We start from the raw sequence: 14,679 nt of genomic DNA on the forward strand, positions 1-14,679 counted from the left end.
ACCTCTTCTGGATCCAATTTTCAGATACAAAGTTAACACTTGAAATCTGGAGAAGCATTTTGTACCGATTGAAAGATTGGGCTTTCTCTTTAGTTTTCCAGATGTATTGTCTCATCTACATACTTGAAACATCCACAATCACTTAAACTCCACATGTAACCATGGAGTTACTCGACCCATCAAGATATAGGCAAAGTGTTGCCAAGGTTCGGAACCAGGCAGTTTTCCACCAGTTCCGCAATTAATATAAACTAATATATTCTCTGCTGATTATCAAGAATAAAGAGCCAAGTAAAGTCATGCACATTCTGTTGGCAGACGGACTCTGTGGCTGTTGAATTTTACTGTAACTGGTTATTACTGTGTCATTCAAAGTCAACTTAATGTGCAAGTTATGTCCTAATGGATGTAAAGACCTTGATGTATCCAGATTCTAGCAAATGTTGAAGATAAGAAACCTATTATGACTAATCCTTGGGAAGAGAAAGTCTGCAAAATGGCTCAAACAAGTTTACTACAGGGGAAGCAGTTTTACTGTAGGGAGTGGGTTTTCCACAAGCTTCAGCATTGCCTCCAGGAGAAAACTAACTGCTGCAACAGTGCTGTCAACACACAACCCCTAGTTATGAATTCTGGGAATAATGCTAGTGTTATCTCTGGAAAAGGAGCTGCCTGGGGTGTATTATTGGTAGGAGGGCCTGGCAGTGGCAAGACAGCCCTTTGCACTGAGCTCTTGTGGCCAAGTTCACCTACAAGCTTGCAGAGAGGTTTACATCGCCAGGCTTTGGCTTTTCACTTCTGCAAAGCCCAGGATTCTGACACTTTGTGTGTTGGAGGGTTCATTAGAGGTCTGGTTGCCCAGATCTGCCGCAGCGGACTACTCCAAGGATATGAAGACAAGCTAAGGGATCCAGCAGTTCAAAGCCTCCTACAGCCCGGGGAATGTGAGAGAAACCCAGCTGAAGCATTTAAAAGGTAACTATGAGAATGTCATGGTGTTCTGTTTCTATGCAAAGATTAAAGTTTTTTGTTTTTTTGTGTTTTTTTGATTTTTGACTTTGTGCGGTACTTTTACTACTGCTGGATATTTGCAGATAATCTGTGGTTTTAATCACCTGCTTACTTTGCTGAAGGAAGTAAAATTTAAGCTTTGTATTGTGAGGATATCCATTAAACGTATGTCTTTTACCTGTTTAATAACAGAATGTGAAACAATGAAGAAACTTAGTTTGAGAGGTGTGATATTCTTGCAGACTTTGTAATGTGTAAAGGCTGTCCACTAAAACTCTGGCAAATAGGGCAAATCTGTTATTAGCTATCAAAATCAGGGTTAGAACTGTTGTATCATTCCTAAATTAAGGAGGAAATTTTTCAGGCAATGCCTGTATCACATATGGCACTCTAGGTTTGATGGGCAGGGTTCAATATGGAATCACTGTGTATGGAGTCATAATGTAGTCTTGACTTATTACTTTTTTGGAGATAATATCACTAGTTGAAGAACTGAATTTTCATTTCTTGTAAGTAATTTATGAACTATGGATTTATTGATACTTTAGAAAATGTTTCAAAGGGCTTAGTCTGAGTTGAACTTGGTCTAACTAAATTATGTAATTATGCATTTTATTGGGATTAGTTATGTTAAATATTTATAATCAAGCCCTTTAACTATATTTTTGATATATTCTGATCATGAGGAAATCTTTCTTTATAGTATCAGAGGTTTTCTTTTTTTGAAAAAATATCCTTCTACTCAGATGGTTTTTCTATAATTTGTTTTCCCTATGTGAACTTTAGTTACTAATTGAAGGGAAATAAGCAAATAGAACTGTGCTTAAAAACCATACCAGACTTGATTTTCTGATTGACAGAGGAGCTGATCACTTAGTATTTCCACTTGGGTAGGGAAAGTCTAGACTTTACTTGAGCCATTTTGGTGCTCTTAATCTTCCACTAGATCTTTCAAGAACTTAGGTCACTTTCTTTTTCATTAAGGTAATGAATCATTAAATAAATTAGGTAACTTTGGTATCGGAACAGCTGTTTCTGGGAGTTCCCATTGTGGCTCAGCGGTTACCCAACTCAGCTGGCATCCATGAGGACGTGAGTTTGATCCCTGGCCCCGCTCAGTGGGTTAATGATCTGGCATTGCCGTGAGCTGTGGTAACAGACGCGGCTCAGATCCCAAGTTGCTGTGATGTAGGCTCTGATTGGACCCCTAGCCTGGGAACCTCCATATGCCATGGTTGTGGCCCTAAAAGACTAAAAAAACTTGGTTCTGATAATCCTTAGAGCTATATTTCCTTTACAACTGAAGCAGCAATATAGTTGAATGCAGACATGAGAATGCTGTTAAAAGTTAAAAAGAAATATTTTTACGCAGTCTGAGGCATTAGATGATCTAGGCCTCTGTTTTTGGACAAATACTTAAGATTTTATTGTAGGTTTTATTAGTGCTTGATTGACTTGTTGAATAAGTCCTTTTTAGAATTTTAATAGGAATATATTTTATTTAAGCAGGAATAGATGTAATTCAACAAGTAGACAGTGGAGCAAAAGATCATTATTCTCAAGGAGTTACAATATTTTGAGGCAGACAGATGGAAGTAGTTAATTATAACATGATGGGAGATGAAATATAAAGAAAGAAAAATAATTTTCCTTTCTTTTGACAAAAACAACCTCTTAAGCCAGTCTGTGTATTATTACTTTCTTAACATCTAATATTTGGTAATATCGATGGCTTCATAGGTCCATATGCGAAACTCATGTCAATTTAATGGAAGATTGATAAAGACAAATCTTAGTTCTTCACAGATCCACAAATTCGAAGCAATTTCAGTGATTCACTAATTAACACTTTATCTACTTTTCTTCAGTTTTACTTCCTAATATTTTATCCCTATTTTTTTTTTACCCTCATACTAGATATAGTAGGTAATAGTACAAGCTAATTTCTTACATGAAGTCACATGCCTCAGTGTCAACTTGGTAATTTTTAGTTTTTCGAAATCATATTTTCTTCATGATAATTAAAAAGTACTGAAAGGAATTTGTGTTAATATAGCTGAATATTGCTTCTTTCTTTCCTTTCTAACATGATAGAGTATACTCTGTTGATTCTGAGATTTAGTTGTCAAGAAATTTCTTCTGACATCCATTCATTTGTTCTTATAGCAAATACTTACTGAGAGCCTTTTGTGTTTTAAGCACAGTTCAGCTCAAGATATTTCCTGAGAACTGTCTGTGTGTTAGAATTCAGCTATAAATAAATTAGTGAGTAGAACAAACAAAATACCCTGTCTTCATGGAGCTTTAAGTTCTTACACTAATATTTACCTTAATTTTGTAAGAAGAAGTAATACTTTGGGTAAATAAGTGCTAGAGTGTTCATAGAACACATGAACATTTTAACATTGATGGAATTATATCATCTCTAAAGGAAATGATGAATGAAGATACATGAGTTTCTTCTTTTTTTTTTGGCATACCCGCAGTATGTGGCATGCAGAAGTTCCCCAGGTCAGGGATCAAACCCAAGCCATAACAGTGGCTTTTGAATGCCAGATCCTCAACCACTAGGCCACCAGGGAACTCTGAAGACATTAATTTTTTATTTTTGTTCCAGTTTTATTTATTTATTTATTTATTTATTTTTGCTTTTTAGGGCCGCATGTGTGGCATATGGAGGTTCCCAGACTAGGGGTTGATCGGAGCTACAGCTGCCAGCCTATACCACAGCAATGCCAGATTCAAGCTGTGTTTGCAGCCTGCACCACAGCTCATGGCAACACCGGATTCTTAACCCACTGAGCAAGGCCAGGGATCGAACCCACAACCATATGGTTCCTAGGGGGATTAATTTCTGCTGTGCCATGACAGGAACTCCCAGTCTTCTTTCTTAACTGGTTAAAGTGCAAAGCTGTGGTTGCTACATTTAGAATATACATATTCTAAATATACTCCCCCCCCCACACTCCTATTGATGCAACTAAGGTGATGACAATTACGTTTTTACTTGTTTTGAGAACCAAAGGCTAATTTCATTCTGCCTCCCCTTCAGGCTCTTATTGCAAAACTGTGTGGTGTTGAATTATCTTTTCTAGTGTCAGTGTTATAGGTAAGAGTTTCTCAGTAGCCCTATAATTATAAAACAAATTCTAGTTATTTTTGACAGAAGGATTAAGGAACTGAAGTTACAGAATGAGGCTCGGGCTGGTGGTTTTAGGTCTTGCGACTGGCTTACAAGCACAATTGAAGATGTTTATTTTATTCAGCCAGAAACTTCTTTCTGCATCTTGCTCTCCACATCCTCCAAGGGTCTTTTTGGAGATTTAAATGGATGTGGAATGGAAAAACAAAGCTTTGTTTCAGGTGATATCCTTCTCTTTTATTTCTGGTTAACAATCTGCAAGGCCATGTGTGAGTTTTCCGTGTGTGGTGTCAATTTTCGTGGGTTGAGTAAAAGATTTTGTTCTGAGTAGTGTTTATAGGAATTAAAGATCTTCAGGGTACCACAAATTAAGTGTAAATGGAATAAACTTGTAATGAAGAATTAAGGGTGAACTACTCTAAACTTTGAGAGTTTAGCAGAAAAGTTGTGTTAGTGGTAAAAGGCAACAATGGCTTGTTAGAAAAGGATTGGGACCTGGAAGACTAAACTCTGACATTTTTTTTTTATGTTGAAAAGGAATCCTTGAATGGTGAAATTTTCTTTTTAATCTTTTTATCTCCTTGAGCATTTTATAGTCTTTGACTTGTAGCTCTTTAGATTTTTAACTTCCTTTGTAATTATTTATACATACATGTTCTCTTATCTTCTCTATTAGGCATGTGTTTCATGATATTATTCATCACTGATTAATATTTTACATTTACTTTAGGGCTTTGAACAGCACTTTGCACATCATAACTGCTAAATGACTATCATTTGAATGAGTGAATACTACTACTTACCATCTAAAATATGTTTAACCTAATTGAAGGACAGCTGAAGCTCTTCTATAAGAAAGGAAATTGAAATGTTATACCATTTAGGTCAGTTTTAAATGCAGACTAGGCTTGTATAGTGATTACTAATTTATTAACCTGCTGTCTACTCTTTAGCATGTATGAATATGGCATTGGTCCAGATAGTTTTAAGTGGCCAGATGTTGATCTTCTGTGTCATCTGGCTCCAGGTTTTTTTGGCAGACTCAACAAGAGGCAGAGAATAGAAGGGGGACTGGAACGTGTATTTTCTTCTTACTTATCCTCAGTTGTGGGGCAAAATACTCTCTTTCCTTATCTGTCTGGTATATCTAAGACTAAGATAACTATCATTCATTGTCTAGTCTTAAAATATTGTCAGGAAAGGGAGTGGCGCAGTGGAAATGAAAACAACTAGGAACCATGAGGTTGCAGGTTTGATCCCTGGCCTCGCTCAGTGGGTTAAGGATTTGGTGTTGCTGTGAGCTGTGGTGTAGGTCACAGACATGGCTCGGATCTGGCGTTGCAGTGGCTGTGGTGTAGGCCGGCGGCTACAGCTCTGATTTGACCTGTAGCCTTGGGAACCTCCATCTGCCGAGAGTGCACCCCAATAAAAAAAAATAATAATAAATAAATAAATATTGTCACGGAAGTTCCTCTCGTGGCACAGCAGAAATGAATCCAACTAGGAGCCATGAGGTTGCAGGTTCGATCCCTGGCCTTGCTCAGTGGGTTAAGGATCTGGCATTGCTGTGAGCTGTGGTATAGGTCACAGACGTGGCTTGGATCTGGCACTGCAGTAGCTGTGGTGTAGGCTGTAGGCTACAGCTCTGATTAGACCCCTAGCCTGGGACACCTCTGTATACTGTGGGTGTAGCCCTAAAAAGACAAAAAGACCAAAAAAAAAAAAACTGTTGGAAAAAAAAAATGCTCTTGTTAAAATATCTTTATTGTTCATACTTTGAATAAGTGTATCAATATAACTTTTCAGAATTAAAATTCTACATCTTTTAGTGTAAGAGTGGCACTTTTCACTGAATTGTCTGTTGTTTCCAGCTCTTAACTATGTCATTTTGACTTTAACATGGACTTCCATTCATTTAAACTCTCCCACTTTTCCCTTCCTAAAATCTTTTCTTTCTACCCTAGATGGCCTCGCTTTCTTTTATAATGCCTAGGTGCTACTTCCTTTGGCTCCTGGTACCTTTATCATTTGCTGAACAAGTCCTCAAAGTTTAATCACTTCTGCTGTAATGGCATAACATAATGTTTCATATTTATATTGCTTAACATCAACCATGTTCTTAATTCTACTTGGCTTTTCTTTTATTTACTTCTTGATAACTTTGTTGTTGTGGTTTTTTTTTTAGTTTAGTTTTGTTTTTTTTTGACCAGAGAGAGTTAAGTGATGCCTTACAGGTTAAATGTTTTTTATCCAGTTCAGGAAATTTGACACACCTATCCAGATATGGGGGTTTTCTTGAAAAAAATTGGAAATCTTGACAATATTAGGCTCTCATTCTTTTGAAGTAATAATCTTGTGGTACCAAGTCTGCTGTATTTATATAGGGCCTATACATTCTTTTTCTTTTTTTTTTTTTTTGGCTTCTCTAGGGCCGCTCCCACGGCATATGGAGGTTCCCAGGCTAGGGATCCAATCGCAGCTGTAGCCGCCAGCCTACACCAGAGCCACAGCAATGCAGGATCTGAGCCGTGTCTGCAACCTGCACCACAGCTCATGACAACACCAGATCCTCAACCCACTGAGCAAGGCCAGGGATCGAACCCACAACCTCATGGTTCATTCTTAGTTGGATTCGTTAACCACTGAGCCGTGACAGGAACTCCCAGGGCCTATACATTCTAATTTGATTCAGTCTTCTCCAGTGTTTCTCTATCCCAGATCTCTTCATCTATTTATATATGACAGCCTGGCTCCAATGGGCATTTTCAAATATGAATATGTTTTCTGTTTCTTTGAGTAAAGAAACACCATACCTTTTATCTCCCCCCAAATTTGCTCTCATATTATCTTATATTTATATATACAAGTGCTGCTACTTCTTCCCAGTTACTTCATTTCTTCTTGCTGAAATCTGACCTCTATGTCTACTTTTTTTTTTGGCTTTTTAGGGCCACACCCATGGCATATGGAAGTTCCCAGGCTAGGGGTTGAATTGGAGCTGTAGCCACTGGTCTATGCCACACCACAGCCGCAGCAACATGGGATACAAGCTTTGTCAGTGACCTACACCACAGCTCTTGGCAGCACCGGATCCTTAACCCACTGAGCACAGCCGTGATTAAACCCACACCCTCATGGATCCTAGTCGGGTTTGTTACCATTGACTCATGATGGATACTCCGAATAATAGCTTCTGAATCCACTGCTCAACTTGTCTTGAGCCTTAGATAATGTACTTTATTTATTTATTTTTGTCTTTTTGCCATTTCTTGGGCTGCTCCCGTGGCATATGGAGGTTCCCAGGCTAGGGGTCTAATTGGAGCTGTAGCTGCCAGCCTACGCCACAGCCACAGCAACTTGGGATTCGAGCCGCGTCTGCAACCTACACCACAGCTCATGGCAACGCAGGATCGTTAACCCACTGAGCAAGGACTGGGATCGAACCTGCAACCTCATGGTTCCTAGTCGGATTTGTAAACCACTGTGCCACAATGGGAACTGCCAGATAATATACTTTAGAACTTTTTTTATTGTTCATAATTTATTCCATTCAGAATCCCCTGTCTGACTATAATGACCCTTCCTCTGTGTTCTATCCAATGAGACTTTCTTGCTTTCTTAGATATTCTCTTTTTGTATATACGCCTTCAATAATTTTAGTTATTTACATGGCTACCAATGCTAATGTCTACTATGATAGCATCATGTCTAATACAGTAATCAATGTGTATCAGCAGCCTTCATTCTTGATTCATTCTTGATTCTCTTCATTCTTAATTCAGTGTATATCTTTTCACTGGAGTGTCCCTCACTTATCTTCCTGTGTTCAATCCAGCATCTCTTTTAGCATTTCTTTTCATTGACTCATTCATTCCTTAATCAGATATTCAACCTGCTATGTGATCTAATGTCCAGATAACAGAACTAAAGTGAGCCAAACAGGACACTGAGTTAGGTATGGGGAAATACGTTGAATAAGCAATCACAAAAATAAATGTAAAAATGCAGCTTTGATAAGTGCAAAGAAGGTGGGACACAGGCTGATAAGAACACATATGAGTCTTGATCATTATCTGGGATTCTGGGAAAATTGACTCTCTTCATCTCAGTTGTTCTGTAATTTTATTTCTTAGACCCGTTCTATTTAAAAGTATAGTCTTTAAGATCAACAATATTGGCATCACCTGAGAGGTTATTAGAAATGAAGACTCTCACATCTACTGAACTGAATCCGCGTTTAAACAAAAATCCCTGAGAGAATTCTGCACACATTGAAGCTTGAGAAGCACTGCCCAGGCTAGATTCTAGAGTTTTCTTTGACTATTTTCTAGTATGTTTCTCCATTTTTTTTGGAATGGTCTTGAATTCTTTTACCCTAATCTAGCACTCCTAGGTGCTTTACTTAATCTTAGCCTCTCTGTATTGTAATTCATTTTGGTTACAGTTGGCCAATTCACCCTAGTAAAGCAGTGCTTCATTTTTAGGTCATTCCTCTGAGCTTGTGATAACATAAACAACAAATTTAAATTTCTCTATTTGGCTTTAAAAGCTCTTCGTAATTTAGTAATTTCATTTTTTAGTAATTTATTTCTGTTCCATATATCATGTTTCCAAACTTCATCTGAACACATTGTCATTTATTTCAAAAAATATTTTTAAGCATGTGAGATAGTGTTAAAGTTGATAAGAGATATGAATAAGAATATTTTTTCTTAATGTTTAGTGAAAACTTCGTAATAACATAATAAACCTTCATAATAAGCCTTTTGTTTGTTATGTATGTTGCACATTTTTTAAGTTAGTTTTTTGCCCTTCAGTTTGTTTTTAAGCAATTTTGCTTTTAAAAAAACATCTGTGAAATAGAATGGTTTCTATACAGTGAAATGGTGTGATTTTTTTGAAATAAAACAAGTAAATACTTATTTTTCTCACCTTAAAAATTCTGATTGGCTTTCTGTACCCTTTAGTTGTTGTATTGCTCTCTTTGACTGTGCTATACATAATTGTTTTAAATTTCAAACCAATTTCTCTCTCTCACATTATCTTAATCTCAGAAATATCTCTAATGTCATTTTTTTATCCAGTACACATAGTATAGCTAAATACAGTATTTGGTAATAAAGTAGAACTTGAAAATGTTCATGTAATTACTTAATAAAAATAAATATTAAGATAATTATATCCTACTTATGAGTTGAAAAACTCTTTAGAACATTCCAAAAACTGATGACCTTTTACAGTTGTGACTCATGATTTGAATATATAGAAACGGGTTGAATTGAATTATTTGCTTTTGTTCTTCTCTCCATGTATCCTTGGTCTTTGCCATAAGATACTGCAGATCCTTCTATTTGCAAAGTGTACTTTTCTGCCTTTTTATTTTGGCTCAGTCATGTGATTTTTCTTTGGCCATTGTGATTTTAGTAGACACGACCGAAACAAAGGCTTAAAATGTGCCTGAGTGATTGGGCTTGTCCTCCTTGTGCCTCATTGCCATGAGAATAATGTGTTCTGGCTTCAGCTTGCTGGTCCAAAGAGGATGAGGGTGATGTGGACCAAACAGACCCAACCTGAAACTTGACGCCAAGCCTAAAGTACAACACACGGGAGGAAGTATAAATGATTGTTAAGCCACTGTATTTTGCGGTGGTTGTGGCATACCACTGTAGTGGAAATAGCTAACAAAACGAAGTCTATGGAAATAATATTTCAAATAGGAAATCTTTACTTTTCATCAAAAATCTAGGAGTCCTCACTGATTCCTCAGTTTCACACATCCCCTACTCAGTCCATCAGCTACTCTTGTTTTATATCCAAGATAAAACAAATACAGCAATTTTTTTCATCTCATTGCAGCTACTCCCATTACCCTGGAAGTGATGTCTTAGCTGGTCTTGTTGCTATTGTCCATTTTATCTTCCCAAAGCAGTTAAGGATATCAGATCTTGTTATATTTGTGCTTAAAACCTGCAGATAGCTTTTTATTACCTTCAGAATAAAATCTAAGCTTTGTAGGGTCTAGCCCTTGCCTGGCCTTTGACTTTAGCCTATGCTATTTTCAGCCTTGTTCATTGTTCTTCGTCCACATTGTACTAATTATGTTTCTGAAAAAGGTCATGTTCTGGCCAACAGATTTTTATATGGCTCCTTGCTCTGGTATCACTTAGGTGTATCAGCTTTAATGTTGTTTCCTCAGAAAGCTTCCCTTGTCTACTGAGTCCAGAAGTCTCCCCCCACTCAATTTCTTAAATCATCCCCCTTTGCTTTCTTTATTTCTTAATTTTCAGTGTCTCTTAAGATTGGGAATTATTTTGTGCACTTGTTTTCTTTGAGTCTCTGCCTGCCTTCTGGAATGAGTACTTGTCTGTCTTGTACCTTTGTGTCTCCAGGGCTTACAATATAGTAGAGACTCAGTTTTTCCTGAGTTAATGAATAACTATATTTTTATTTAAAAGACTATAATTTTGTAATGTTGAAAATTTGTATTGGTCAATCATATTCTGTTTTGAAATATTCATTTTTTGTGGAATAATCTATACATATAGATTATATAGTTAGAGATGAAAAGTATGTTTTAAACCAGTCTTTATGATGATTATATTAGTATCTTTTACAATTCATGGTGAAATTAATTTTTATCAAATGGAGAATCTGTTTAAGAGCATCAGATTTATATTATGTGATATGCGTCATATGAGGTCATCTCTAATCCATAGTTTCATCTGTAGAATTTCTGTCATTCTTTCAGATTGTCATTTAAAATTCATATTCATCTTGAAAGGAGAAAAAAAATTTTATAGCTCAAATCTCAGTTAACATGTTGATTAAAATGCTACCTTAGTGAGAAAGCAGCTTGCAAAATATGGACTTCATAGGAATTGAAAGGGAAAAAATAATGGCATGAAAGGGAAGAGATTGTTGTAGAGAAGAGAATGTAATAGGGGCTCCTACCCCCAAAGTTTCAGATATATGGGAAAGTTAATAAAACAGAAAAGCAAACATGCATGTACCTACTCATTTTGCCGTATTTTCTCTAAATCTGGGTTTCCTGTTTCTGTTTATAGAAAAAATAATCCACATTTAAAGCCCTCCAGGTTATCCCTTTTTATTTCTGATTTATTCAGACCCCACAGGTGACCCTCCTGTGAATTTACTTTTTATGCTTATGTAGTTTGACTGGTTTATATGTGATTGACTACATAGGGAGATACATATACACATCTGCTTGTTACATGCTCTGTCTAGTTTTATATAGTTTTGATTCCATATCAGCAATTCTCAAGCTTTTTTATTCTAGGTCCCCTTTCTACTCTTAAAAATTGAAGCCCCCAGAGAACTTTGTTTATGTGGATTATATCTATCAATATTTGCTTATTTGAAATTTAAACTGATATTTAAATATCTATTAATATATTTAATAATAACAAATCTATTACATATTGACATAAATAACACTTTAGTGAAAGAATAACTGTATTGTCCAAGATTCCCCCTCCAAAAAAAACACTTAAAAAGTGGCATTGTTTTACATTGTTTTGCAAATCCTTTTACTACTAGGCTTAATAAAAGACAGCTGGATTATTATGGTTCTGTTTCTGCATGCAGTCTCTGGATAATTCTACTTTATCCTTGAGAGAGAACAAGAATGAAAAAGGCAAATTACATTTTAGTTTTATTATGAGCCTGAATAGGAGTCTACTAGGGATCCCCAGACTACACTTTGAAAACCATTGTTTTGTGCAAATAGTATTGTATTGCTAGCGCTATTCTGCAACATTTTCTGTGTAACATGTTTATTTTAATGTTTATCCATGTTGTTACATGTGGATCTACATGATTCACCTTATTATACAGTATGTAATTTCATTTTTTTTTTTTTGTCTTTTTAGGGCGGTGCTGGTGGCATATGGAGGTTCCCAGGCTAGGGGTCCTATCAGAGCTGCAGACGCCAGCCTACATCACAGCCACAGCACCTCGGGATCAAAGCCCTATCTGCAACCTACACCACAGCTCACAGCAACACTGGATCCTTAACCCAATGAGTGAGGCCAGAGATCGAACCCACATCCTCATGGATGGTTCGTTAACTGCTGAGCCACAACAGGAACTCCTTTAATTTCATTCTTTATACTGTGATTCATTTGTTGTCATGTTGCTACTCATTCAAGTTTTTAACTATACAATACAATGCAGCTATAAACATTATTGGATATCCTGGTGGGCATATATTAGGAATAAAGTAGTGTTTTTAAGTTGCATACTTAGAAGTGAAATTTTGAATCATAAAGTGTGTATATCTGTCTTCAACTCTGAGATAGCACCAAACTACCCTTTAAAATTGTATCAGTGTATATTCTTGTAGTAGTTTGTATTTGAGTTTTTATTCCTCTACTAGGTTGTCAGCACTTGCCATGTTCTCAGAGTTAGGTTTTGGAAGGTGAATATGAAATAGTATCTTATTATTTTAAATATTCTTGATCCTGTGGCTTGTGATTTTGCTTGTGAAGTTTTTGCTTTGAAATATACAGAAATGGATGCAGTCAAATATTTCAATCTTTTTATGATTTACTTTTTAGCTTGGCCTTTTTGGGTCTTAATATTTAAAAACTTTTTTTTTGTTTTTTTGTTTTTTTTGTCTTTTTTCTTTTTTGTTGTTGTTGTTGCCATTTCTTGGGCTGCTCCCGCGGCATATGGAGGTTTCCAGGCTAGGGGTTGAATCGGAGCTGTAGCCACCGGCCTACGCCAGAGCCACAGCAACGCAGGATCCGAGCCGCATCTGCAACCTACACCACAGCTCACGGCAACGCCGGATCGTTAACCCACTGAGCAAGGGCAGGGACCGAACCCGCAACCTCATGGTTCCTAGCCGGATTCGTTAACCACTGCGCCACGACGGGAACTCCTAAAAACTTGTTTTCTAATTGATTGTTTTAGCAGCATTTGTTGAATGGCTCATCTTTCATTATTAATTTGTAATACTACCACAGTGAGATACACACACATACATGGACACAAATATGTATTTATGAGTTGTTTATTTCACTTTGGCTTATTCATTCATTCATTGATTTATCAAATATGTTTTAGATACCAGGAATACACAATATGACTTTCTTAATATTGGGGTATATTAGTTAAAAAAAATTAACAAATGTCATCTGGGTTTATTGCACTTGCATTTGGAGGGTTGGAGTTGGATGCTGGTAGAAAAACAAGGAGCCTGTGTGGGATAGAAGAGAATGAGCAAGTGGTTGAGTAGTAGAAGACAAGTAGAAATGTAGTTAGGAGCCATGCAGTGTATGGATTGGAGGTTGTTGTAAGGACACTCATTTTTACTTTGAGAAGGTTGGAAGCCATTAAGTCTTTCAAACAGCAGTAAAATACTGTATGACTTAAGATTTTAAAGGATCACAGTAGCTACTGTGTTGAGAACTGGAGTGGTAAACATGGAAGCATGGAAATCAGTAAGTGGCTACTGTAGTTGAGGTGATAAACAATGTACTTGGACTTGGGTGAAGTTATTGAGATAGAAGTCTTGTATGCTGATTATTTTTAAGATTGAACTGATACCACATTGGGCAAGAGAGTATGAGAAAAGTAGAGGGGTAAAGGGTAATTTTAGGATATTTGGCATGGGAAGTTGTAAGGATGGAGCTGTCCTTTACTGAAAAGAGGGAGACTAATAAGAGGAGCAAGTTGCAAGTTAGAGGTCAGAAGTTTAGTTTTGAATATGTTCAGAATTAGACATCTGAAGTTGGGTAAGCTGTTAGATTTATAAGGCTAGATTCAAAAAACAGGTGCTGAAAGTATACATAAACTTGGTTTCAAAGGAAAATAGATGGTATTTAAGAGCATTAGTAAGCTTATGTAAGGAATGAATGTAAATAGAGAAGAGAGAAGATCCAAGATCTGAACCTTAATGTATTTCAAAATTAAAAGATTGGGAAGATATGAAGAGAAAGTAGCTAGTGTGGGATAGGAGGAGACAGCCAAGTGACAAAGTGATGACAATTAACTTGGAGTGATAGGCTCTGTCAGGTATTTGCTGAGTTGAGGATTAAACATTTATTTTAATAACATGGAGGTCTTGGGGGTATAGACACAGTGAGAAGAAAAAGCTTGATTATAATAGGATCATGAGTAAATAGGAGTAGTAAATAGTAAATATAGGCAGAACTTTTAGGCATTTGCTATAAAGAAGGGGAACAGCAAAGTTGAATGATAGAGAAGAATATAGGTTCGAGGGTGGTGAAGAGGTGAAATTGGTGATTCAAGAGAGAAAGGGTACTGGAAATACATCATTGAGAAGGTAAGAGGGAAGGATCTTTTTATTTGAGTGAATGGGACGGGTGCACAGATGGTTCATCCACAGTAGAAGGCAGAGTATGTAGACATAAGTGCAGGTGGGTTGGTAGAGTAGATGTTCCAGTGAGTATGTGGAAGTTCTCTTCTAATTATATGTACTTAAAGGAGTGTGTGTGTGTGTGTGTATACACACAGAAATTTATGTATTAAATGCTATTTAT

The 14,679-nt window shown here is 36.7% G+C and overlaps 1 protein-coding gene across 1 annotated transcript in view; it reads left to right on the forward strand.

The window, feature by feature from the left end:
- The first annotated feature begins 461 nt into the window (after positions 1-461).
- ANKRD50 (ankyrin repeat domain containing 50) overlaps positions 462-14,679 on the forward strand; it is a 43,874-nt gene continuing 29,656 nt past the window's right edge. Inside the window, exon 1 of the mRNA XM_047798830.1 lies at positions 462-975. Coding sequence (XP_047654786.1) covers positions 464-975 — 512 coding nt within the window. The 5' untranslated portion in view covers positions 462-463. The remainder of the gene's footprint in view (positions 976-14,679) is intronic.

This window comes from Phacochoerus africanus, chromosome 10, assembly GCF_016906955.1.
Source record: "Phacochoerus africanus isolate WHEZ1 chromosome 10, ROS_Pafr_v1, whole genome shotgun sequence".
In the NCBI taxonomy this organism is placed as follows: Eukaryota; Metazoa; Chordata; class Mammalia; order Artiodactyla; family Suidae; genus Phacochoerus; species Phacochoerus africanus.